This window comes from Molossus molossus, unplaced genomic scaffold, assembly GCF_014108415.1.
Source record: "Molossus molossus isolate mMolMol1 unplaced genomic scaffold, mMolMol1.p scaffold_m16_p_1, whole genome shotgun sequence".
NCBI lineage: Eukaryota > Metazoa > Chordata > Mammalia > Chiroptera > Molossidae > Molossus > Molossus molossus.
The window spans coordinates 120,755,732-120,779,841 of NW_023425344.1; the positions used below are offsets into that span (position 1 = coordinate 120,755,732).

General features: G+C 53.2%; 1 protein-coding gene across 2 annotated transcripts; it reads left to right on the plus strand.

Moving 5' to 3' along the window:
• The first annotated feature begins 2,454 nt into the window (after nt 1–2,454).
• On the plus strand, nt 2,455–24,110 carry CSK (C-terminal Src kinase). 2 transcript variants are annotated; one of them, XM_036259876.1, is made up of 13 exons: nt 2,455–2,787; nt 16,362–16,441; nt 16,799–16,912; nt 17,033–17,145; nt 17,463–17,682; nt 19,042–19,135; nt 19,321–19,386; nt 19,473–19,572; nt 19,669–19,759; nt 20,199–20,272; nt 20,360–20,555; nt 20,662–20,748; nt 20,967–24,110. In XM_036259876.1, the coding sequence occupies exons 2-13, from the start codon at nt 16,427–16,429 to the stop codon at nt 21,147–21,149; spliced, it is 1,353 nt and encodes a 450-aa protein (XP_036115769.1). In that variant the 5' UTR covers nt 2,455–2,787; nt 16,362–16,426; the 3' UTR covers nt 21,150–24,110. The 2 variants fall into 2 exon arrangements, with proteins under 2 accessions (XP_036115769.1, XP_036115776.1); XM_036259883.1 differs by lacking the exon at nt 2,455–2,787 and adding an exon at nt 2,895–3,802.

Genomic DNA, 24,110 nt, shown 5'->3' on the forward strand with positions numbered 1-24,110 from the left:
GATGGGTTGGTAACAAAATTAGAACAAGGATAAGACCATTTTCCCCAAATTCCCACAGTCCTTTCCTGTTTTACTAGCTGATTCAGCCAGGTAGGAGAAATGTCAACTTCTCCCTTGCAGCTGATGAAATGCTTTCCTTTAAGCTGAGAGGTGGCCCCATCAGCCCCCACTTTATCATTCCATCTTGACCTCAGAGGAAAGAAAGGGAAACCAAAGGAGCTGAGCACCCTCTCTACTCCCCTCACCCTCAGGCTGTTATCTTGCTAAATCTGCACTGTCTCTCATGAGAGAGGTATATTTTGAGCAGGATTTTATACAAGAGGAAACTAACCTCAGAACCTTAAGTAATTAGCCCAAGGTAGAACAGCTAGTAAATGGAACAGCTGAGATTTAACTTTAAGATTTGAACCCCAGCCCTGGCCAGTTTGGCTCAGCGGTTAGAGTGTCGGCCTGCGGTCCAGAGAGACCCGGGTTCGGTTCCCGCTAAGGGCACGTACTTCGGTTGCAGTTTGTCCCCGGCCCTGGTTGGTCGTGTGGGTGGCAGCCACTCGATGTGTCCCTTCACGTCGATGTTTCTCTGTCTCTCTCCCTCCCACTCTATCTGTACAAAAAATGGAAAAATATCCTCGGGTGAGGATAAAAAATAAAAAAAAAGATTTGAACCCCAAATTCATGCTTTTCTTCTCTACACCCTCCATAGCTATCTCTGAGATTTACTGGATGGCCCTCAAAGAGCAGGGGTGTGACTACTTCTTCCCCCTTTGAAGGGCTAGCCCCTTACTGGGAAGCTAGCCCAGGGATGCATTGGGTCAAAGGGCCAACCTGTGGTTTGTCTGGGGAGGCACACCCAATTCCTGCTCCTGGCATATAAGACTTTTTACAATCTGCAGCCACACTGTCCCCCCAGCTCACTCTCCCACAGGGCCCTTTACTATTCACCTCACTCCCTCAGTCCCTCATTAATTTTGAATTTCAAGACTGTCAATACACCTCATTTCCCCCACTTGAGAATGCCTCTACTCTCTGCCCACCCAACTCTGACCCTTCCGTCAGGACCCAGTTCCTAGGAAGTGCCTTGACACCTCCTACCTACACTGGAGTCTCTGGTCTCTCCCTTATCACTGCCCCCTCACTCTGTGTCCCACACACACACCCTGCTCCTTTAGCTCAAAGCAGATCACCTCTGTATTCCTTGTTAATAATGACATATAATAACAGGCAATATTGAGGGCTGGTCATGTGCCACCACAGCACACTAAGCATTTTAAATGTATTTACTCACTTCCTACCCTACATAATCTTAAAACGTTGGTGCTAGTATTTACCTCATTTTACCAAATGGGGATCTAAAGCACAGAGAGGTTAAGGAACTTTCCCAAAGTCACACAACTATCGACAACTTCTTCATTACCTCCAGGCTAAAAACAGCTAAAAAATAGTTCCCACAAGGCTCTTTGGATCTCTCTAGTCCCTGTGGCTTCCAGAGATCCCCAGCTCCCACCACTCTCCTGGGCCCACACTGCAAACCGAAGCCATACTGAGCTATTTACAGTTCCCAAAACCAACAAGCTCTCTCATCTCTCCTTGCCTCTGTCCATGCCGTTCCCTCTGCCTGGAGTTCCAGCTCTATGAAGTCTCCCTATTAGCCCTCTCCCTCTTTTCTGCTTTCTGTGGACCTGGTACACCACCTCTCCACTTCTATCAACTATTTCTTTGAGCTTGTCGGTTGGCCAGTTTTACTACTGAGAACTTGACATTCATGAAGTGGTCTCACTAGTAGACTCCAGAACTGGGCCTGTCACGGCGTCGGCGCCATTAAATGTCTGGGAATGAATGAATAAATGCTTAGTCCTAAGAGTGAGGCCCAGGCTCCACAAGCAGATCAGAGGGGAGGGGCTAGGCCTGGCCCAGTCGCTTCTACACTGGGGGAGCTTCGCCCAAAGGCTATAGGTGGCTCCAAGGCGGCCTGGTCGGCCCACTGCGAGAAGCCCTCACCTCAGGCTGGCAGGTGGGGGCAGGGCGTGAGCGCGGACACACCTCCCGCAATGCCCCCGGCGCCCCACAGGGGGCGCAGCCCCGCCGGCCCACGCCCCGCCGCACGCCCGGCGGGCTCCCTCGCGCAGGCGCGCTGCCGCGGGCGGAGGATCCGGGCCGCGCTTCCTCTAGCAAGGCCTGCGAGCTTCCTCCCAGCAAAGCCTTGGGCGAGCCGAGTTTGGCCGCCGCCGCCGGGCCTGCCACCGCGCCTGCCACCGCCTTCCCGCGCCCTCCTCACCCTGCACCCTGCCCGAGGGTCCTGCCGGGGTGGGGTCCCAGCGGGGCGACCGCCCGGCCACGCCGCCGTCGGGGCCGTCCCCCGGCCAGTAGTTCCTTCGCGCCAGCCAGCCCGTGGCCGCCGGAGCCTCCACGGCGTGGAGCGCGGGGAGCCCCCACGGCCCCCGATCCAACGTCCGGGGCGGCCCCCGGCGCGACGCTCCAAAATCGAACCTTGGTGGCGGCGTTCGGAAGCGGAACTCTGCCGGGGCCGCGCCGGCTACATTGTTTCCTTCCCCGATTCCCTCCCGCCCCCTTCCCTGGTCTTTCTTCCCTTCCCGACCCCGGCTGCGCGGTCGGCCCCCTGCCTCCATCTGGCCGCCCCTCCTTACTCTCTCCCCGCACCTATACCTCTTTGTACCTCACCCCTCGGGGACCTCCTGCTCCCCTCCCCTCTCCCTTGGCCGCATGGACCGCCCCGCAGGCCGCTGATGCTGCCCGTGGCGAGGTGGCTCGGACCACAGTTTCGCGAGAGAGGTGAGTGCCTGGCAGGCCCGGAGGAGGTGGGCGCACGAGTACCCTGGGGGAAGAGGGTAGAGGTCTCCCAGTCGGCTTCTGTTGCAGCTGCCGTCGCGTCCACTCCCATCCCCCACCTCCCTTACCCCTTCCTTCCTGGGTTCGAATTCTCCCGGGAGTCACTGTCAGCCCGACTGGGAGGGGAGCACAGAAGGGAGATACTGTCTTATGAGCCCCACAGACTTGTCTCAGGCCAGTCCAATTCTGTCCCCCTGTTTCAGCATCCTCTGGGAGCTGGCTGGAGCCCGGAGGGAGGGGCCCTGGAGAAAAGGCAGTTTGCTATTCCCTGTCCTGGGCCTCCCTGCAAGTTCCCTGGCCTGCCTGGTTCTGACCCCTCCCTCACTCCCTCACAGAGGCCCTGCCGGATACAGGAAGCCCAGGGCCCAGAGGTCGAGCCTGTCACCCTTGGCCTCCCAGATCAGGGCTAAGCCAAGGGACCTCTGTCCTTTGGGTGGGGACACTGGGCAGGGCCTCTGTCCTAGTTGGAGGTAACACTGGGCAATTAGGACCATGTCCCCACCTGCTAACAGTTTGGTCAGCCCAGTCTCTTAGGCTTCTCAGGGCCAAGGCCAGGTGTCAGGAAGGGGCGTGTCCAGCCACTAGATTCTTGGAGCTTAACTAGGGGTTGACCTCTCCCCCGTTTTGTAGACCTGGGAACTGAGGCTCAAAGTGGGAAGTTGCTGTCCCAGGCCTCTGGCAGAGTTTTGCCATCTATCTTTGCATCCCCCACTTTTCAGGTGGTGGGTTTCTGTTGGTGGAGGGCAACCAAAAAGGCACCTTCATCCACCAGGGACATAGACTCCTAGCCTGGCTCATGGGACCCTGTGAAGTGAGCATGTGCTCCCCTACAGAGGGCTGGAGAGGAGGGAGAGGACTTCCGGCCCCAGCTCTGCTGGGTATGGGCTGAGACAACTCTGCATTGCCCATGGGATTTCCCCCCTGGTACCTGAGGCTGAGTCCCACTGATGGGGATTTGGTGAGTGTGTGGGGGCACCTGTCTGGTGTGGCCCTAGAGCTGAGCTGAAACAACTTGATGGTCAGTCCCCACCTAGCCCTCCCACGCCTTTGTCCTAGCTAGCATAGGAGCAACCAAGTTCAGAATGTGAATCGGATCCAGATGGGGAAGATGAGAGCCCTGTTTCCACAGGGAGCACCCTACAGCTTTGGCTTGGGAGCATTGTCAGGGGTACACAAGGGCCTGTTCCAGGCTCCTCATACCATGGGGGTTTCAGTGTCTTTCTTGGTAGGACCTCTGCAGGAAGGCGGCAGGAGGGAGATTGGAAATGTGGCAGGATCCTCTTGCTCCTGAAAAGGGTGGGAGGTTCCCTGGAGGATGCTGAGCCATGTCTGGGGCCTTGCTCAGGCCTCTCCACTTTTGATGTAAAGTTTTTTTTTTCCTGGTCATCCTGACATGCACAATGGAGCGGACCCATTTGTGGTGGGCCTGTGAGGACTCATGTTACCCAGCCCTAACTTCCTTTCCAGCCTGACAGGCTGGAGCTGAGGCCTGACATGGTTGGGCACTTTTATACCAATCAACTGTGACCTGTACTGGTGTGGCCGGGGTCCTGAGGCCTTTATAGAAAAGAGTCTGGCTTCAGGCTAACATGTGTACAGGGATGTGTTTTTTATCTGGAGAGCTTAGTGCCTTCTTCCCTCTCAGAAGTGGTTCCTTTTCTCTCTGAGTTGGGTTAGGGGCAAGGACAGACCAGAAAATGGTCCCCAGCACCACTGCAGGGAAACCAGGCCCCAAGAGGTTGGCCAACGATCCACAGTGGGATGCAGCTGCCCTAACAAGCCTCCAGGTGGCCTGATCCGGCAGGACAACCTGTGTCCAGTGTGGGTTTCATCTTTTGAGGAATTTCAAAGCCTTGATACATAGTCCCCAAGGAAGAGGTGTTTGGTCTGGAGATGACACAGTAGGGAAAGACCTTAACATGTCTGCCCTTTAATGGAAAGGTTGTTCCATGGTAAAAGATGTACCAGACACAAGGGCCAGAGCTAGGGGTAGCTGGAAAGCAAATTTGAGCTCATGAGAAAACTATTTATGTATGTATGTATTAGTTTAGAAAGTAGTAAAATAGCACTATAGGAAATTTAGAAAACAAAACAAAAATCACTCACTATAACTTTACTGATACAATGACTGTAGCATTTTGGAGTTCTCTGCCAGTCTTTCCTGGGTTTTATTTTTTCCTTTGTCATTGTTGTCATTTGAGTGTACATGCCATGACACCTTTCTTCACTCAATACTGTGTCTGTGGGCATTTTCTCATATTGGCACACGGTCTGTATATCTTTGTCTCTGAAAAGCTATAGAATTTTCCAAATAGCTGCCACAGAAACCTCACCCAGACCTTCTTACTAAGTGTGTGCACTGTTGTTACCCACCTGTTGCTGCAGTGGTGGTTGCTACAGGACCCCAAAGCAGCCAAGAATATTGGAGAGAGCTGGCAATTTGGCTCCCAATCAACATAGTTTCCAGGCTCACCCATGCCATTTAGGACCAGTGGAGGGACCTTGAACAGGTCACCCTCTGAGCCAGAGTTCCTTTATATACACCCCAGGCATAGTGATACCTGCTTCAGGGGGAAGTGTGTGGACAGTGTGAACTAACCACAGGCACTTTGTCAGGAGGGGTTGGCACTGTTGATGGAGTGCCCACCATAGGCTGCCTCAGTATGTGGGGAAGACACCTGGGACAGGCTTGGCTGATGGCTCACCCAGCCAAGGGCTGGTCTCTGCCTAGGGGCCCTCTGAAACCCTCTAACCTTGAGGTGCTGGGCTACTCTGGCCAATGACCTGGCCTGCCTCCCTGCCTCCCCCTCACCCTGTGGTTAGCCAGCCCCCATCACAGGCCTGGCTCTAGGAAGATGGGCTATTGGCTGGTTTCTGGAACCTGACCCTACCCATTCTTTTCTTCTCCCAGCATCAGAGCTGAGTGGATGAGACCTCTTCTTTTTTTTTTTAAATCCTTGCCCAAAGATGTTTTTCCATTTATCTTCAGATAGAGTGGGAGGGAGAGGAAGAGAGAGAGAGAGAGAGAGAGAAAGAGAGAGAGAGAGAGAGAGAGAGAGAGACATCAATTGGTTGCCTCCTGCACAACCCTGACCAGCGCCGGGGACAGAACTGCAACCGAGGTACATGCCCTTGACCGGAACCGAACCCGAGATTCTTTGGTCCGAGGGCCAACGCTCTAACCGCTGAGTCAGACCGGCCAGGGCAAGGCCTCTTCTCTAATAGCTCAGCTGCCTCCTGTCCCCTAGCTTCAGCTACTTCCTAGGCCAGCCTTGCATTTCTTCAGTGGAGACATAGAGGCCTGCTTTCCCTGGCAAAACTGAGACTTGAGCAAGGAACCCAGGCATTCTGAGCCCCAACCCAGGGACAGCCATGCCAACATCATCTTCCTAGTGGCCAGGGGAGGGAAGAAGGCTGTGGGGGAGGCGGGGGTTTTAGAGCCTCCCTGCAGGGAGTTGAAAGAGAACATAGATGGTCTACAAATCCCTGGGGAAGTCTTAGGTGTTAGCACCCTCCCCTTCCACAGGTATTCCCCAGGTCTAACTTGAGTGTGTACTGCTGTGATACTGCTTGCTTCCTCTTCTGCTTCTTTGGAGACCAGAGAATTGAGAGTGCCTTCTTGGAGCCACCCCGTGGACAGTAGGAGGACACCAGTCTCAGCTCGTCACTCCCGAGCCTAGGAGACCATTGTCCCAGATGATCCTAGGATGGCCCAGGACTAACCTAGGCAGAGGATCCTCCCAAAATGGCCCATTCATTGCAGAGGTCCCCCACGCATGTGACCTTGGACTCTGGCTGCCATACTCTGGCTGTGCAGTGTCTCCCTCCTCCCTGCACTTGGTGCAGGGGAAGTGGGTATTATAGCTGCCCTCCTGTAGCACAGCTTGGGCTAAGATGAGGTCACAGGGTGGGGTCTTCTACAAGATGCTGGACCAGCTAGGGTAAGCCCGATGGATGTTAATCAGCCCTCACTCCTTGGTTAGGCAGGATGGGTGGAGGAGCAGGCCACCCCTCCCAAACCAGGCAGGGAGCACTGCCTCCCTTCCTCTTCTCCTCTGGGTCTCTTCATCCAAGGGCTGGAAATAGAATCTGCTAAGTAATGATTAAAGTCAATTCAACCCTAAAAATAAAGAGCTGGTGAAAGGAGAGCTAGTGTGCTCCCTGCATGGCTGAGGAGAGAAGAAAGCAAGGCAAGGCTGGCTTTGGAGCACCAAACCTTTGCTTCCTAGTAGAGGCCAAAGCCCACTGGGATATCAGGACTGCTCCAGCAATTGTGAGGTCTCTTATCCAGTAGGATGCAGCCTGAACCAATTCGGCAGACTAGTGGGACCTGGGAGAGAATCCCATTCTTCCCTTGGGAAAGCTGAGGCCCAGGAGGGAGAAGTGGTCTGTCCAGTTACTTTCCGGGAGCTCCCCTGGGCAGGCCCCCAGGGACCTGAGGGCTACACACAGCCCATTTCACCCTTTCTGCCTGCTCAGTTTCTCTTCCTGGTTTTGAGGTACTATGATGAGAGCAGCTTCTCATCACACACTAGCTGTGTACATCCTGGTGGGGCTGGGCCTCCAACCGCAGCTTCCCTCCACCTCTACCCACCCCCACCCTTCCGTGGTCTGGGCCCAGAGTTGTAGGAGCAAGCAGAAGAAAGGCTGCCTGATGCCCCCTCTGCCTGTCCTGCTCTCCACACAGTTGGAAGCTTTGTGGGTGGGTGAAAACCTGGTTGTCATTCTGACACCTGCTCACCCTGGCTGTTGCTTCTCAGTCCTGCCCAGCACCTGGTCCTCACCCAGACCCAGGCATCTGTGGCCTGTGCTGTCCATACTTCAGGGAGACTGGAGAGGAAAATGAAGAAGGAACCCTGAGAGCTCCCCTGCTTGCCAGTAGGAGAGACCAGACTCAGAGAGGAGTCAATTAGGGGAGGCCTCTGGTTCCAACTTCCTGGCAGATCTGGTGGGAGCTCAGAAGCTGGGGATCTGTGTAAGCTGTAACAGCAGGGGGCTTCCTGGAGGGGAAGGGCCATGAAAATCAAGAAGCATTTATGGAAGAGGCAGGGTTGGGGCAGAGTTCTTTGCTTGGGGCTTCTACCCTCCCTAGGGCTGCTGGCTTCTCCAGTTGCCGTGGCCCCAGCAACTAGAGGGGTATGGCAGACAAGCAAGGAGTGGGCACAAGTGTAACTTGTGCTTTCCAGAGCAGGAGGGCCAAGCTCTGGGCAGGCTTCCTCTAAGCCATCCTTCTAACCTATCTGTTCATTTTCAGGGCGTTATTTGTCCTGCCCAAGGAAAGGTTGGAGGTTTTTTCTCTGACCAAATTCAGACAGATCTGAGCTCAACTCCTTGCTCTACCTCCTGGAAGCTGTGTAACCCTGCTCACCCTATTTCCTCCTCTGTCAGACAGAGATCAGCGATAAAATCTCATAGGGTTTTTGGAGGATTAAGTAACTAACTCAGGGTGGGTCAGTAGGCTCTCTTTCAGTGCTTTAATTTTTTTGTTTTTGTTTTTTGTTTTTATCCTCACCAGAGGACATCTTTCCATTTTTTGTTCAGGTAGAGTGGGAGGGAGAGAGAGGAACTCTGAGAGAGAGAAACATCGATGTGAAAGGAACACATCGAGTGGCTGCCACCCGCACAACCGACCAGGGCCGGGGACAAACTGCAACCGAGGTACATGCCCTTAGCGGGAACCGAACCCGGGTCTCTCAGGACCGCAGGCCGACGCTCTAACCGCTGAGCCAAACCGGCCAGGGCTCAGTGCTTTAATTTTTACAGCCCATCCTGCTGGGGGAGGGTGTTGAATCCCCCCCCTTCTCCTCACATAGGCAGCAAGGCTGTATGTCCCGTGTTGGGCCCCCATTGCTTTCTCTTCTGAGCTATGTATTCTGTGGGTCCCATTCTGAGATAGGGAGACCAGGAATCTGGGGCCAAAGTTCTAGACAGCACATGGGCCTCTGGGCCTTAGTCTCCTCATCTGTAACATGACAGAGACTTCAGATAAGGGACAAGGGCACTCTGTGATTTCTAAGGACTCATTGGAGGTCAGTGCTGAGAGGCTATATGTAAATGCAGGCAAATGATGATGCAAACACCACAGCCTAAGCTCAGCACTGAGGAGGGCCCTGGGGAGGCCCCAGTCCCTGCTGCCTGGTGCATGTAGGTAATTAGGCCCCTGAATGGTAATTAGAAACCTTTTCTGGGCCAGGAGTATCAGCCTCCAGCTACAGGGAGGCCTGGGGGAGGAGATTCCCATTGGCCTCTTCTCCCAAACCGTTAGATGGGACATCCAGTTCCACTGAGCCAGCCAGTGTGGACAGGAAAAAAGCTAGTGAGTTGCTGTAATTTTGTTTTTTAACATTTTTCAGCCATTAAATTGGCACCTCCGTTTAGGGCAGGGGTGCTGAAGGCTGAGGGAGGTCTGGGGGTGGAGGTCGGGCAGCATACACTAGAGCCAAAGTAGAGCATCCTTCCAGCTCTTCCCCGATCCCCAAAGAAGTTTAGGCATCTCCAAGGATCTGGTGCCCAATTCTGACCAACCCTGAGACATCTGTGCGGTGGGTCAGCCAGAACCTTTCACCCCCATGCCCAGTGTGTGGCCAGGGGCACTCCAGTGCCCACAGTCTGGGTGTCCTTTGCAGAGGTGGGGCTGATTTTACTGTTGCCAAACCAGCCCAACTGCTGGTAGTGCCCCACCCTTCTTAGGTGCACTGCCTTTTGGAGGGGTGTGCCCAAATCAGGAATTTGGGGATTCGGTTCTGCTTGTGTCTGTCCTGTGACCTGTCAGAAACCTCTGGGCTGGCTTCAAAGCCTCTGTGCACCCCACCCTGAGCCTTAATTCTCTCTGTACCACAGTTTGGAATCTTAAGCCTGGCATGACCTAGCATACCCCCTTCCTGTTGCTTCCACCTAAAATCCTCCCAGTTCCAGCTTCCCTGCCCTTCTTCCTGAAAGCCTTCCCAGATTGCCCATATTTGTCCTGTCTGGTGAGGCTCTGAGCACACCTGCTCATGATTGACCATCAGGAGCACAGGGGCAGGTTTGCATTTCGTTGGAGCATTGAGTGGAGTTCTTGGGGACCTAAGGGCAGGACCTCCTGGGCCCTTTTCTCTTCCTGCCCATCCTGGCCCAACAATCATGGGGCTGGATGCACAGGGAGGCTGCTGAAAAATTGGCTTAAAGAAAGAGAAGGCAAAGTGGACCTGCCTGTTGCCTCCAGTGGCTGCCCATGCCCCACCCCCTAGACTTGAGGGGGGCCCTGTCTCTGGGGGCCATGGCCCCAAGTTTCCCCAGGTCTCTTGTGCACTTCCCCTTTCAGTGGGTATTTTTAGCTGAGTATAAACAGTTACTGAAGGCTCTCATGCCCCATTAGGCAGTGGAGTTTTGGTGAGGGGGCAGGGCAGGGGCCCCTTGACCTACCCTGGCCCTCAGCACGTGCTTGGCTGTGGGGGTCTAAAACTGCCCTCAAAGCAGGGAAATGGCAGCCCAGGAGTTTCTGGGCTCCTGCCCCCACCAGTCTGAGCTCCCAAGAAAGGCTCGCCTGAGGCTGAGGCCACTGACCTCAGTACTTGGGCACAATGCCCATCCTGTTCCCAGGACCCCAGCACAAGGACTGCTAGGAGCAGGGTTTGGGGCAGGAAGTCAGTGAAGCACTGACTTCACAAAGTTACAAAGTTCCTGGTCCCCTAGTCCTCTAGGGGTGGAGTAACAGCTGCTGTCCTTTGGGGTTAAATATAGTCCTGTTGGTTATGGGACCTCAGTGTGGTATAGCCACCCTAGCTTCCCCCTTTCTTTCGTTGGTTCATTCTTTCACTCAGCACTCTGGGCCCAGCCACTGCTGGGAACATGAGTCAGCCCCCAGCTTTTCCCCTAAGAGATCTCAGGCCAGGACCAGTGAGGTTCTTCCTGGAGCACAGGGATGTGTAAGAGGCTGTGGAGGCTCAGAGCAGTCAGTATAGCTAGGGGATCACAGAAAGCTCCTGGCAGAGGTGGCTTTCAAAAAGGTATTTATTTGCAGTCTTATTTTTAGGGGGAAGGTAATAGATGCATGTTGTTTAAAAAAAAAAGTCAAGGCCTGGCCAGTGTGGCTCAGTTGGTTGAGTGTCATCCCATGTACCTGGAGATCTCTGGTTCAGTTCCGGTCAGAGCCCATGCCCAGGTTTCGGCTTGATTCCCAGTAAGGGGTGTGCAGGAGGCAGCCAATCGATGTTTCTCTCTCTCTCTCTCTCCCTCTCTCTCAAAAAGTCAATAAAGCATTATTATTTTTAAGTCAAGGAAAAAATAGCAAATATACAGTGAAAAGTAAGTTTCCTTTGAATTTAATACTCATTCCCTCTTTCCATCTCAGAGGCAACCTCTCTTATCAGTTTCCTCTATCTTTCAAAGATAATCTGTGGATATCTGAGTTTAGGGAGGAATTGTATGTCACTTTGAAAAACACAACTTGGCCCTGGCCGGTTTGGCTCAGCGGTTGGAGTGTCAACCTGTGGTCCAGAGAGACCCGGGTTCGGTTCCCACTGGGGGCATGTCCCTCGGTTGCAGTTTGTCCCCGGCCCTGGTTGGGTCGTGTGGGAGGCAGCCACTTGATGTGTCCCTTTCACGTCTATGTTTCTCTCTCTCTCTCTTCCTCCCACTCTATCTGCAACAAAAAGTGGAAAAATGTCCTCGGGTGAGGATAAAAAAAAAAGAAAGAAAGTAAAACACAACTTGCCCTGGCCTGTTACAGAGCGTCATACCCTGACCATACCCTGACCGTAGGGGATGGGGGTGGGGGGCAGGTCCTGGTTTGCTGGTTTGATCCTGGCCCTGGTCAGGGTCATGCACTGGGCAACCAATCAATGTGTCTCACATCTCTCTCCCTCTCCTCTCCCCTCCCCCCTTCCCCCTTCCCCCCTTCACTCTCTCTAAAAATCAATGGAAAAAATATCCTCTGGTGAAGATTAACCAAAAAAAAAAAAAGAAAGAAAGAAAAACACAACTTGTAATATACTGTGGATGACATCCTGCACCTTGCTCTTTTTTATGACCTTTTGAATAGTTCAAACCTACCAAAAAGCTGAAATAATACTATAATGAAAACCCATGTATCCTTTACCCAGATTCACAATATGTAAACATTTTGCCACATTTACTTTACCTCTTCTTTTATATACATAGACATGTGTATATGTATATATATTTATTGCTGCTATATTTGAGTGTTAGTTGCAGGCATCATACCTTTTACTCCCAAGTAGTTTATTTTTTATTCATTGATTTTTAGAGAGCAAAACATCCATTTGTTGTTCCATTTATTTATACAGTCATTGGTTGATTTTTTTTTCTTTTATTTTATTGATATTTAGAGAGAGGGTAAGAGAGAAAGAAACATCGATATGAGAGAAACATAAGTTGCCTTCTGTACGTGCACCAACCAGGGATCAAACCTGCAACCCGGGTATATGCCCTGACAGGGAATCGAACCTGTCACCCTCTGGTGTACAGGTCTACGCTCCAGCCAACTGAGCCACACCAGCCAGGGCTCATTGGATTCTAGTATGTGCCCTGACCGGTGATCAAACCCGAAACCTTGGCCATTGCCTACTTCCAAGCTTCACTGGATGACACTCTAACCAACTGGGCTATCTGACCAGGGCTTACTCCCAAGTATTTTCGTGTGGGTTTCTTACATAATTACAGGTCACACTTAATATTGTCTAACATGCCCTGGCCAGTTTGGCTCAGCGGTTGGAGCATCGGCCTGCGGTCCAGAGAGACCCGGGTTCGGTTCCCACTGGGGGCATGTACCTCGGTTGCAGTTTGTCCCCAGCCCTGGTTGAGTTGCGCGGGAGGCAGCCACTCGATGTGTCCCTTTCATGTTGATGTTTCTCTCTCTCTCTCTCTTCCTCTCTCTCCCTCCCACTCTGTCTGAACAAAAAAAACAAAAAAAAAATGGAAAAATGTCCTCGGGAGAGGATTAAAAAATATATATATATACACACACGTGTGTGTGTGTGTGTGTGTGTGTGTGTGTGTGTGTGTAGTCTAACGTTTCTTTTTCCTAATTGTCCCCAAATGATTTTTTTTTATCCTCACCTGAGGGCTTTTTTTTTTTTTTTTTTTTTTTTTTTCACTAGATAGAGAGGGAGGAAGAGAGAGAGAGAAACATTGATGTGAGAGAGACACATCAAGGGGTTGCCACCCACACAACCCCAACCGGGACTGGGAACAAACTGCAGCCAAGGTACGTGCCCTTAGTGGGAACCGAACCTGGGACTCTCTGGTCCGTGGCCAATGCTCCAGCCGCTGAGCCAAACTAGCCAGGGCCCCAAATGATTTTTAATGGCTATTTTTTTCCCTCTGATTCAGAATCCAATTTAAAATCACTCATGAAATCTTGTCACATTTCTTTTTTTTCCCCTAGCTTTATTAACATATAACATTGTAAGTTTAAGGTGTACAATGTAATGGTTGGATACTTGCATATATTGCAAAAAGTTACCACTATATGGTTAGTTAACCTATCCTTCACCTTACGTAATTGTTTTTTTGTTGTTGTTGTTGTGTCATGTTTTTCTAGTGTCTTATTTAATCGGAGCATTCCCCAGCCTTTGTTTGTTTGTCTTTTTATGACATCGACTTATAAGAGTCCAGGCCAGTTGTTTGGGCTCCATCTGATAACATCTTCCTGAGTGAGTGGGGTTCAGCAGCCCTGTAGATCCACACTGGAATCTGTCCTCCTTGGGGCATCATGAGTGCAGGAGGCACTCAGTATAGCTTCTCTCATTATTGTTGATGCTTAATTTGACCATTTGGTTAACAGGTGTCTGCCAGATCTCTATTATGAAGGTGCTTTTTTTCTTTTGATTAATCTGTGGACTGGTACTTGGAAGCTGTGTCCAGCAGCTTTTCCTTCAATGACTTGGGCTGGCTTTTGCCATTTTACTTAGCCTGTCATGAGGAGTGTTGTGTGTCAGCAGCTAGAGATTTGTTCTGGCCCAGTCAGCTGGAATATGTTATTCCCTTTTAGGGGTATTTGATCATTTATCTACTAATGAACATAAAAAGATCTCTTGCTACTACAAACAGTGCTGTCTGGACTGTCACACTACATCTTTTAGGCACACATCCAACAGAAGCATTTCCTCTGCTGCGCCTTGAAAGTTGAGTGGAATTTTCTTGGGTAGAGCAAGGGGAGGGAATGGGAAGAAAATGCTAAGGCAGGATGTGGGAACAGCAGGTAGAAAACAGGTGTAGCTAAGGTACTAGAGAGCCAGCAAGTCCCAGAGCAGCCCTGGAGCTGCAGGATTATCACCAACCCATTGTACTGATGGAGGCACTGGGTCCCCAAGTTGCAACTAGTAGAGCAAAGAGAACTTAGCTCCTCCCTCTCCAAGCCCAGCCCCTCGAGGAAGCCTACCCAGACAGATTACTGCCACCTGGGCTTGCCCCTTCCTCTGAGCATAGCTTGCTTCTCTCTCCTCCCTTACACTCTCTCTCTCCTAGACCAGTGTGGTCCTGGCATGGTATGGTCAAGGGAGGCACAGAGGTGGGTGACACCTGAGGGTTCATGTCAATGTGGCAAATGTTCACTGGGGGTATAAGCTCAGGCAAATCCACCTTGCCTATTGGCTTTGCTCAAGGTCCCCATCTATAAAATGGGGTAGCCTCTCTCTCAGTTGTTAGACAACTTGACAAGCCATAATGTGCCAAAGACAGAGCCTGGCACAGAATAAGTGCTCAGAAAACAGGGCCTGTTATTATTTTTATTATTATCATCAAGTCAGTGGGGAGGCGGCAGCAGCTGCAGGCTGAGAAAGGAGTGTTTGCAAACTGACAGCTGGGAGGGTGACTAATGGTGCCATAGCCTCCAAGCCCTCCTGCAATGGCTTTTATTTGGGGGGGGGGGGGGATGTGGAGAGCAAGCAGAGCTCCTATTTAGAAGGGCCTGAGATTGGGGGCCCTAAATCAAAGTCTGGGCTGTCACCCTCACTAGGTGCGTGGCTTCGGGCACGTTGTTCAGCCCTTGTGAGCCTTAGTTTCTGCTTCCATAAAGGAGGTAAGGAGCTCATAGCTCCCACAGTATGTGGGCCACAAGAGTCCGGGGGGTGGTTTCTGTACTCTAGGTGGCTCAATCATATGACTGTGGAGTGGCGGGGATAGTGCAGGGGTCATCATCCTTGGACCTCAGTCTTCCTAGCAGATGGCAAAGGTTGATAGGCTGGCCTTTGGGAAAGGGAAGAGAGGCACAGGGGTTTTGTGCCAAATATTTCCAAGTCTAGGGCCTCATTCCACTCTTCCCACAGCCTGCTTGCAGGGGAGCCCAGTCCCTACCTTTCAGGGTGAGGGATCTGAGGCTCAGAGGGTTGAGGCATTCACTGAGTTGCACACTCGATAGAGCCAGGTCTGCCTGACTCTAGAACCAGGAGTGAGACCTGGAAGTGGTGGTGATTCTCCTGACTCTATCCTCCCTTTCACCTCCTGGTCTCCAAGACCACACACTGCTGCTCAGGCCCCAGGACCCAGGCCCCATGACCCTCAGAAGTAAACTCTGCTTCCTCATAGTGGCATTTGCAGTCCCTGCACCCTGCAAGGTTTATGCCAGGCTCAGCTCGGTGAATGCCACAGAGTGAACCCACCCCCTGACTGAGCTCAGACAGTCCCATAACCAGCACCCAGAAGCCCCCTTCATGCCCCTTCCAGTCACTGCCTCCTCCCAAGGGCATTCGCCATCCTGTACTGTGGATTAGGCCCAGTTTTGAAATTTATACAAATGGCATCACATGGCATGTGCTCAGTCTGTGTCTGGCTTCTTGGTTAACATTATGTTTAGAGGTTTACCAGTTATTTCATAGCTGTAGCTTATTGATGTTTGCTGTGGTGCACTGTTCCATTCTGTGAATATACCACAGTTTATCCATCTGACTTTTTAGAGGCATCTTGGCAGCTCCCAGTGTGAGGCTCACTACAGATCTGCTGCAGTGGGTTCTCTTGTGCCTGCCTCAGTGGACATCTGCCCTGTCTTCTCCTGGGTGTGCACCCAGAAGTGGGATTACTGGCCATAAGGTCGGTGTGCCTGGGCAAGTTTTTATAGACAAAGAAACTAAGAGGCCCACAGAGGACAGGTGACTTTCTCTAGTCACATAGCACCTTCCCCAGGTTCACGTAACTGCCCTGCACCTCGTTCCCCCACAGACCAGTTAGCTAGCATCGGGTTTGGGGCTGGTGGGGCTGGTGGGCAGGTGGCACTGGTGCTACTTAGTTCCCAAACTTCCTTTGCCTGTTGTCTGTTCTGTCAGTCTGGACAGTCTACTATGGGCTTAGGTTTGGTGGCTCCGTCTGTCCCTAGCGGTCAGTCCTCAGCCCTCACGCTCCTGCCTCCTCCCCGCTTCAGTGCCCTTAGCCTGCCGAGACTGTAAGGACTGCCCTCAGCCCAGTCCCGGTTCTGGCCGCCTCTGGCACCTGTTGATAGTGCTGTGGGGAAGGAGTAGGATCTCAGTGACTTGGGGTGAACCATTTCACACCCCTCCTTAATCTTTCTTTTCTCCCCACAGCTCTCATGGTACCAAGTGGTAGGTTGGCTTTCCTGTGACACGGGGACGCCAGACCTTTTGAGAAGATGTCAGCAATACAGGTACCAGGGGGATGGGGTCTGGGGCAGTTGAGCACCCCCACCACCCCTATGAGGGTGCTGAGCAGAAAAAAGGGCTCAGATCAATTCACTCCCCTTTTCCCCAGCCCTCTGTCCCAGCCTTGGCTTTCAACAAAGTGGAATTTCAGGGAGCCCTGTCACACACAGGGGCTTCAAAATGGGAGGCAGGTCCAGGGCAGTGGGGGAATGTCAGCTGGAAGGAACCCAAAGTTCTTGTGGGAGGTGGTACCTCACCTGGCTCATGGAGGCCAGTTAAGAGCTCTGACCTCGAGGGTTTGTGGGCAGGTGGGTAGAGAGGGGCCCGAGGCTGCACTTGCCCACTTGTTGCCTGTCCTGCAGGCCGCTTGGCCATCTGGTACAGAATGTATTGCCAAGTACAATTTCCATGGCACTGCTGAGCAGGACCTTCCCTTCTGCAAGGGAGATGTGCTCACCATTGTTGCTGTCACCAAGGTAATCAAGGACCTCACACGTCTACCCCCACCCTCTCCCACCTCTGGGCATTCCCTCTGGGTCCTGGTTCCCTGCAGGGAGAGTGGGCCTGAGAGTGTGTCTGGGCTGCCCTTCCTGCAGGACCCCAACTGGTACAAAGCCAAGAACAAGGTGGGCCGTGAGGGTATCATTCCAGCCAACTATGTCCAAAAGCGGGAGGGCGTGAAGGCCGGCACCAAACTTAGCCTCATGCCGTGAGTACCACTATGCGGGATGCGGCTCCCATTCTGGGGAGGAGGGAAGATGAAGAGCCCTGATTTCCGCAGGAGAGAATCAGGAAAATAGGAAGGCCAGAGGAAAGGGCCGAAATGTCCTAAGGGCTTTTTGAGGTGAGGGGAAGGGTATGGGTGCAGGACCTCAAATGGGGAGGATGGGTCTAGGACTGAAGAGAATAGTGGGAACAGAAGGGGGGCCTTCAGTAAGTGGATCCTTGCAGATGCAGGAGAAGGCTGGCAGGGCACCAGGCTCCATAACCTTGGGCCACCATGACCTCTGGCCTGGTGTCCTCCAGCTGGTTCCATGGCAAGATCACACGGGAACAGGCAGAGCGGCTTCTGTGCCCACCAGAAACGGGTCTGTTTCTGGTGCGGGAGAGCACCAACTACCCTGGCGACTACACGCTGTGTGTGAGCTGTGATGGCAAGGTGGAGCACTACCGTATCATGTATCATGCCAGCAAGCTCAGCATTGACGAGGAGGTGTACTTCGAGAACCTCATGCAGCTGGTGGAGGTGAGCTGCAGCACCCACAGGCCTGGGTGCTGGCTCCAGTCCCACTGCTTCTCGCTGTTTGACCTTGGGACTGTCATGCAGACTCATGCAAACTCAACGGCACCTGCTGTGTGCCAGGGTGGATCTCTGATCCTACAATGCCATCACAGGGAGGGTGACACTATCCCCCCCCCTTTTTTTTAAGTACCAGTTTTGTGTGTTTTTAAAAACTATTTGTACTGCCCTGGCCGATTTGGCTCAGCAGTTAGAGCATTGGCCTGAGGTCTGGAGAGACCCGGGTTCGGTTCCCACTAAGGGCATGTACCTCGGTTGCAGTTTGTCCCCGGCCCTGGGTGGGTTGTGTGGGTGGCAGCCACTCGATGTGTCCCTTTCACATTGATGTTTCTCTCTCTCTCTCTCTCCCTCCCACTCTATATGAACAAAATATCAAAAAACATCCTTGGGTGAGGATTAAAAAAAAAAAATTGTACTGATATTTAGAGAGAGGGGAAGGCAGAGGGAGAGAGAAAGGGAAAGAGAAACATCAATGTCAGACAGAAACTTGGATCAGCTGCCTCCTGCACACCCTCTACCCAGGATTAAGCCTGCAAACTGGGCATGTTCCCTGACCAGGAATCAAACCAGCAACCTTTTGGTGCATGGGGTGATGCTCAACCAACTGAGCCACACTGGCCAGGGCACTATTCCCATTTCAAAGGCCAGGGAATGAAGGTTTAGAGCAGTTAAGAGACTTGCCTGAGGTCACATAGCTATAAATGAGAGGTGCCGGGACTTGAATCTGAGTCTGTCTGATCCTGGAACTAGCTTCCTTCTAGCCAGTTACAGAAGTACATGTCCAAGTGTTTGTATATAAGGGTGTCCTCATGAACTACACCTTAATGACCAGCGTCCCCTGGGCTCATGCACCTGCAAGGATTGTGCCCATGCGTCCCTGTAGCTCCTGAGGCCAGCTCTCCCAGCCCTGGCCAGGTCACACCTGTAGCCACAGGAAGCCTCCCAGATACCTCCAGAATTCATTCTCAGCTTATTCCCCCTGCCAGTCTGGCTTGGCCTCTGGCAGTGGAGCATCTTGGCTACAGGCTGGTATCTGGACTGAGTCGGGGTTTGCCCTCTGCCTGGAAATGCTGGTGAGGACCAGCGTGATAGTAACAATGGGGGATGTGCCAGCAACGGGGTGTGGGGTGACATGGGCAGTGGGCCATGTGTCTGAGTCTGAGGCCTCCCTAACAGAAGCCTTACCAGAAATAGGGAGCTCCCCCCAACTAATACAACTTGGGGCTGTGTGGGACAAACCTCTGCCACCCTCTGGTGGTCAGACCTGGGCAATGCATGTGAGGATCGCCTGCCCTGTTCCTGCAGCACTACACCTCGGATGCAGATGGACTCTGCACTCGGCTCATCAAGCCAAAGGTCATGGAGGGCACAGTAGCAGCCCAGGATGAGTTTTTCCGCAGTGAGTGCCTCCCCCACCCCCAATCCTCACTTGCCTACTTACCTCCTGCTACCCAGGCTACTTGGCACTGCCCATCCCAGAGGCTCTGGAGACTTCCAGGAAACCCCACTTTACTTCTGTCTCTCCTGCTATGAACTCTGCTCCAGCTTCAACACCCCTCATTGGACCCCCTTTCCTTCCACCAGGTGGCTGGGCGTTGAATATGAAGGACCTGAAGCTGCTACAGACCATAGGGAAGGGGGAGTTTGGAGGTGAGCAGAAGAAGGAGCTGGGAGCCCTTCGAGGGGCTGAGGGACTGTGGGGCATCCAGGTACAACTCCCATCTCTCTGCCCCCAGATGTGATGCTGGGTGATTACCGAGGGAACAAAGTGGCTGTCAAGTGCATTAAGAATGATGCCACTGCGCAGGCCTTCCTGGCTGAAGCCTCGGTCATGACGTGAGTTGGGCAGGGGGTGGGTGGGGAGGTTGCCCCTCATGAGAGGTGGAGGGATGAGGAGGTTTGGTGGGCTCTGATCACTCCATTCTGCCCCAGGCAACTTCGGCATAGCAACTTGGTACAGCTTCTGGGTGTGATCGTGGAAGAGAAGGGCGGGCTCTACATCGTCACCGAATACATGGCCAAGGTGTGCGCCAGCCCGAGATCTGTCCCTGTGCTGGAGCTGAACACTGGGGCTTTCCAGCTGCATCCTTGGGCCCTGCTCAGTCCCCTCCTTCCAACTTAGCTTTCAGGTCCCCAGGGCTCAACTTTTGTCCTGGCTCATCATTTATTTACTTTGACCTTGGATAAGTTGTATCACCTCTCTAAGCCTCAGTTTCCTCATTTGTGAAATGGAGATACTAACAAAGTTTACTTCAGAGATTGATGAGAAGAGATAATGCATAAAAGTGGCTGAGCAGTGTCCAGCTGTAGAATCTTAACATTCATGCCGGCTTCTCCCATGCTCCTCCCCTTTCCTCACACCTCCCTTGGATGCTGCTCTTTACCTAGCCCCAGGTCTACTGTTCCCAAGGGCTGGAGGGCAAGTCTGACCTGTGGGCCATGGTCTGTCTCTCCTGTCCCAGGGGAGCCTGGTGGACTATCTTCGGTCACGGGGTCGGTCGGTGCTGGGTGGAGACTGTCTCCTCAAGTTCTCACTGTGAGTGAAGCAGCCCCTAGGGGAGGGTGGGGCCCACCCTGGTATGGGAGGCCTATCTGAGGGGACATGGGGCTGACTCACTCCCAGAGACGTCTGTGAGGCTATGGAATACCTAGAGGGCAACAACTTTGTGCACCGGGACCTGGCTGCCCGAAATGTGTTGGTGTCTGAGGACAACGTAGCCAAGGTCAGCGACTTTGGCCTTACCAAGGAGGCCTCCAGCACCCAGGACACAGGCAAGCTGCCAGTCAAGTGGACAGCCCCCGAGGCCCTGAGAGAGAAGGTTAGTGGGCCTCCCCCAGGTCCTGAGCAGTGGTGGACAGGGGTCCTGGGTCATCCTACCCCCAAGTTCCCAGGATCTGATACAGTTTTTTCCATCCACATGGCAGAAATTCTCTACCAAGTCTGACGTGTGGAGCTTTGGAATCCTCCTCTGGGAAATCTATTCCTTCGGGCGAGTGCCTTATCCAAGAATTGTGAGTGTGGGCGCTGGCATGGGACGTGGCTGGGCTATGGGAGGGGTGGGGCCTCCCTGGGCCCTGCCTCCCTTGTCTGAGGACTAGAAGCTGCAGCTTCACCCTCAGGACCTTCCAGGCCACTTCTTGGGCCTGTGTGTGAGGCGGAGTTGAAGGGGACCCCTAAAGAGGGATGTTGAGCAGCTCTGCACAGACTCATACCACTCATCTGCCTCCAGCCCCTGAAGGACGTTGTCCCTCGGGTGGAGAAGGGCTACAAGATGGATGCCCCTGACGGCTGCCCGCCTGCAGTCTATGAGGTGATGAAGAACTGCTGGCAGCTGGACACCACCGCGCGGCCCTCCTTCCTGCAGCTCCGAGAGCAGCTTGAGCACATCAGAACCCACGAGCTGCGCCTGTGACATCCGGGCTTGCCCAGGTCATGGGCCTCTGGGGACTGAACCTAGAAATACTGGACCTTGTGCCCCCACTCGCTGGGCCCAAGCCTGAACTGAGCCCAGTGGACCTTTTTTCTCTGTCCCAGCCTTTGCCCCCTTCGGCCACCCCAGGGACCCTACCTAGGCCTGGCACCTTCTCTCATGGACGCATCTGTGGGGTTCGGAGTGCCCCACTGAAGGCCAAGAAGGGAGGAGGCTGAGGAGCAGGAGGCAGATGCCCTGGCATGGTCAGCTTTCCCTGGCCTCCCATCTCACCTTCCTAGAGTTTTATTTCTTTCCTTTTTTGAGGTTCTTTTCCATGTGCTTATTTTTTATTGTTTTTCAAGATAAGGAGAAAGAAAGTACCCAGCAAATGGGCATTTTACAAGAAGTACGAATCTTATTTTTCCTGTCCTGCCCATCAGGGTTGGGGAAACCAGGCCCCTCTGCAGAGATCCATTGCCCCAGCCTTGTCCCCATTCTGTGTTCCATGTTCTGTGTTGCCTCGGTCGCCCTGTGTTTGCGCTTGACCATGTTGCACTGTTTGCATGCGCCCGAGGCAGACAGCTGTCAGGGGCTTGGAGCTCGTGGGTGCTGCTGCCACCTGGAACCCTAATAAACCACTCCATGAGGACACCGCTGCCCAGCCTTGGCGCTCACTTCGTGGAGCCTGCCTGCCCCCATCCCCTATCCCTGTGTCATCTTGTCCATCCCCCTGTCTCTGTGAGTGGGGCTGTGCTTGCCCTGTGAAGGGAGCGGGTGGGGAGCACGGCTGGCGGAGGTGGCCACCGCTTTGTGTCAGCGCACCCGCGAGTGTCCTGTGTCTGCCATGGGAGCTGTCACCACCTGCCCTCCCCCACCACATTGCTGTAGCCCAGGCTTAGCCCTGGGACTGTCTGGGCTCTGGGGTCCTGGCTGCCTCTCCTGCTGTGTTGTTCAAGCCATCAGCACAGGGAGGGCTGGAGCCAAGCATTGGGCGGGGGAGGTAAGGAGCCAGGCCTGACCAGATGGAGATGGGGTCTCCCTGGTAGGAGGCACAAAATAAATATCTCAGAGATGTTGACCCTGGAGGGAAAGGGAAGGGAGGCTCTGGGCTGCTGGTGATTCTCACAGTTCACCTGAGATACAGGAGCACTTCCCAGGCCTGTGCCTGAGTATGAACATGTGAGGGGCTTCTGGGGGGTAGAGATGGAGAATGAGGACCAGCCATGGCATTTTCTCCCCGCGGGTTCCCAGGGCAATAGTCAGTGCAGAACCTCTGAGGGTCGGGAGGAGGCTCATTTCATTCACTGAGACAGGCAGCTCGGGGTCCCCTTGTCTAGTTGGGGCTCTGACCCTTCCTGGACCAGTCAGCAGGGCCTGAAATCCAGGCAGTTTGTTTTTGTTTTTTTAATTGGTTTTAGAGAGAGGAACAGAGAGAGAAAGATCAGTGTGAGAGGGAAACATTGATTGGCTGCCTCCCATACAGGCCCAATAAGGGATCAAACCCACCACCTTCTGGTGCATGGGACTATGCTCCAGTCAACCGAGCCACGCCCGCCAGGGCTCCAGGCAGTCTGGCTGCAGTGTGCCTTGTGCACTGTCGTTTAGCCCACATCATCTCCCACCCCAGCCGTGGTCCAGCACAGCAGCTTCCTAACCTCCCCCCCTTCCCGCCAATCTGTCCTCTCTGCACACTTGCCAGACTCATTTTTCTAAAACGAGACCATTCAACAACAAATATTTGAAAACCTGCTGTGTGCTAGGACTGGGATTCAGTAGTAAGCAAAGTAGACCCTGTGGAGTTCACAGGAAGCCAATCACAAAGACAGTTATTACTAAACAAAGACAGACACATGTGCTATGAAAGAAACATACATCACGGGGATCAGATCTTGTCTGTAGATTGGAGAGTGCTTCCAGGAAGACAGCATGTGAACACACGGATGAACAGGAGGTACAGAGGGCAGGACGCATTGCAGGGAGAGATGCTGAGACTGGGCAGCTTGCTCCAGGGTCTCTGAGAAGGTGGGTGAAAGTGTACAACAAGCCTGAAAGGTGTGAAGTGGGCTGGAGCAGTGAGGGCTTGGCTTTCACCACACCTAGAGCCATGGGAAGTCAGCAGCAGGCTCTGAGCAGGATGGTGATGTGTTTGAAGCAACCGCCCGGGCTGCCGGTGGAGGTCTGCAGGAAGCACGGTGTGGACTGGCCTGTGGGAGAGGACAGTGGGAGTGGGCCGATTCCAGAGGGATGTGAGAGAGAACTGCCCAAACTCGGTCATGGGCTCGGCATGAAGGTGAAGAGCGGAGCCATGGCAGTGCCTGGTCCCAGCAGCGTGGCCGTGGGAGGCAGGGGCAAGGGCACCCTCTGTGTGAGGGAACATCTTAAGTTCTGTGAAGGGCATGTTGAGTTTTGAGTGTGCCTTTGAAACAACCAAGAGGTATTGAGTAAGTTGGGATTCAGAGGCTGGATAGGGAGATGTGAGTTGTTGGCATATGGCTCAAACCGGAAGGTGTGCAGAAGATCCCTTTAGGAGGACATGCAGAAGAGAAGGCCCACCAGGCAGGTGTAGAGGAGACGGGAGTGCCCTGTCATAGGGGCCAAGGGAAGAGTCCACGAGGAGGAGCCAGCTTGTTCCCCACTTCCCAGAAGACACAGAAGGAGACAGTGCCTCTTGGAGGTCACTCCTCACTTCAGCTAGACCTGAGTTTGGTGGGGGCAGATTCTAGATTACAATGGCTGGTGGAGGGTGCCGGCCATGGGAGAAAGTCGACAATCCTGAGAAATTTAGCTCATAGTGGAGAGGGTGGGAGGTAGAGGATTTTTAAGATGGCAGAGGCTTGAGTAAATCTGACTGCCAAAGGGAAGGGTATTCGGCCCTGGTTGGTCGTGGGTGGCAGCCATTCGATGTGTCCCTTTCACATACATGTTTCTCTCCCTCTTCCTCTCTCTCCCTCCCACTCTGTC

Bases quoted from the DNA above. Each gene is read 5' to 3' on its own strand.
- CSK (XM_036259876.1), top strand. The intron at 16,913-17,032 runs GTAATCAAGGAC...CCCTTCCTGCAG, and splicing joins CCATTGTTGCTGTCACCAAG to GACCCCAACTGGTACAAAGC. The intron at 20,749-20,966 runs GTGAGTGTGGGC...ATCTGCCTCCAG, and splicing joins GAGTGCCTTATCCAAGAATT to CCCCTGAAGGACGTTGTCCC.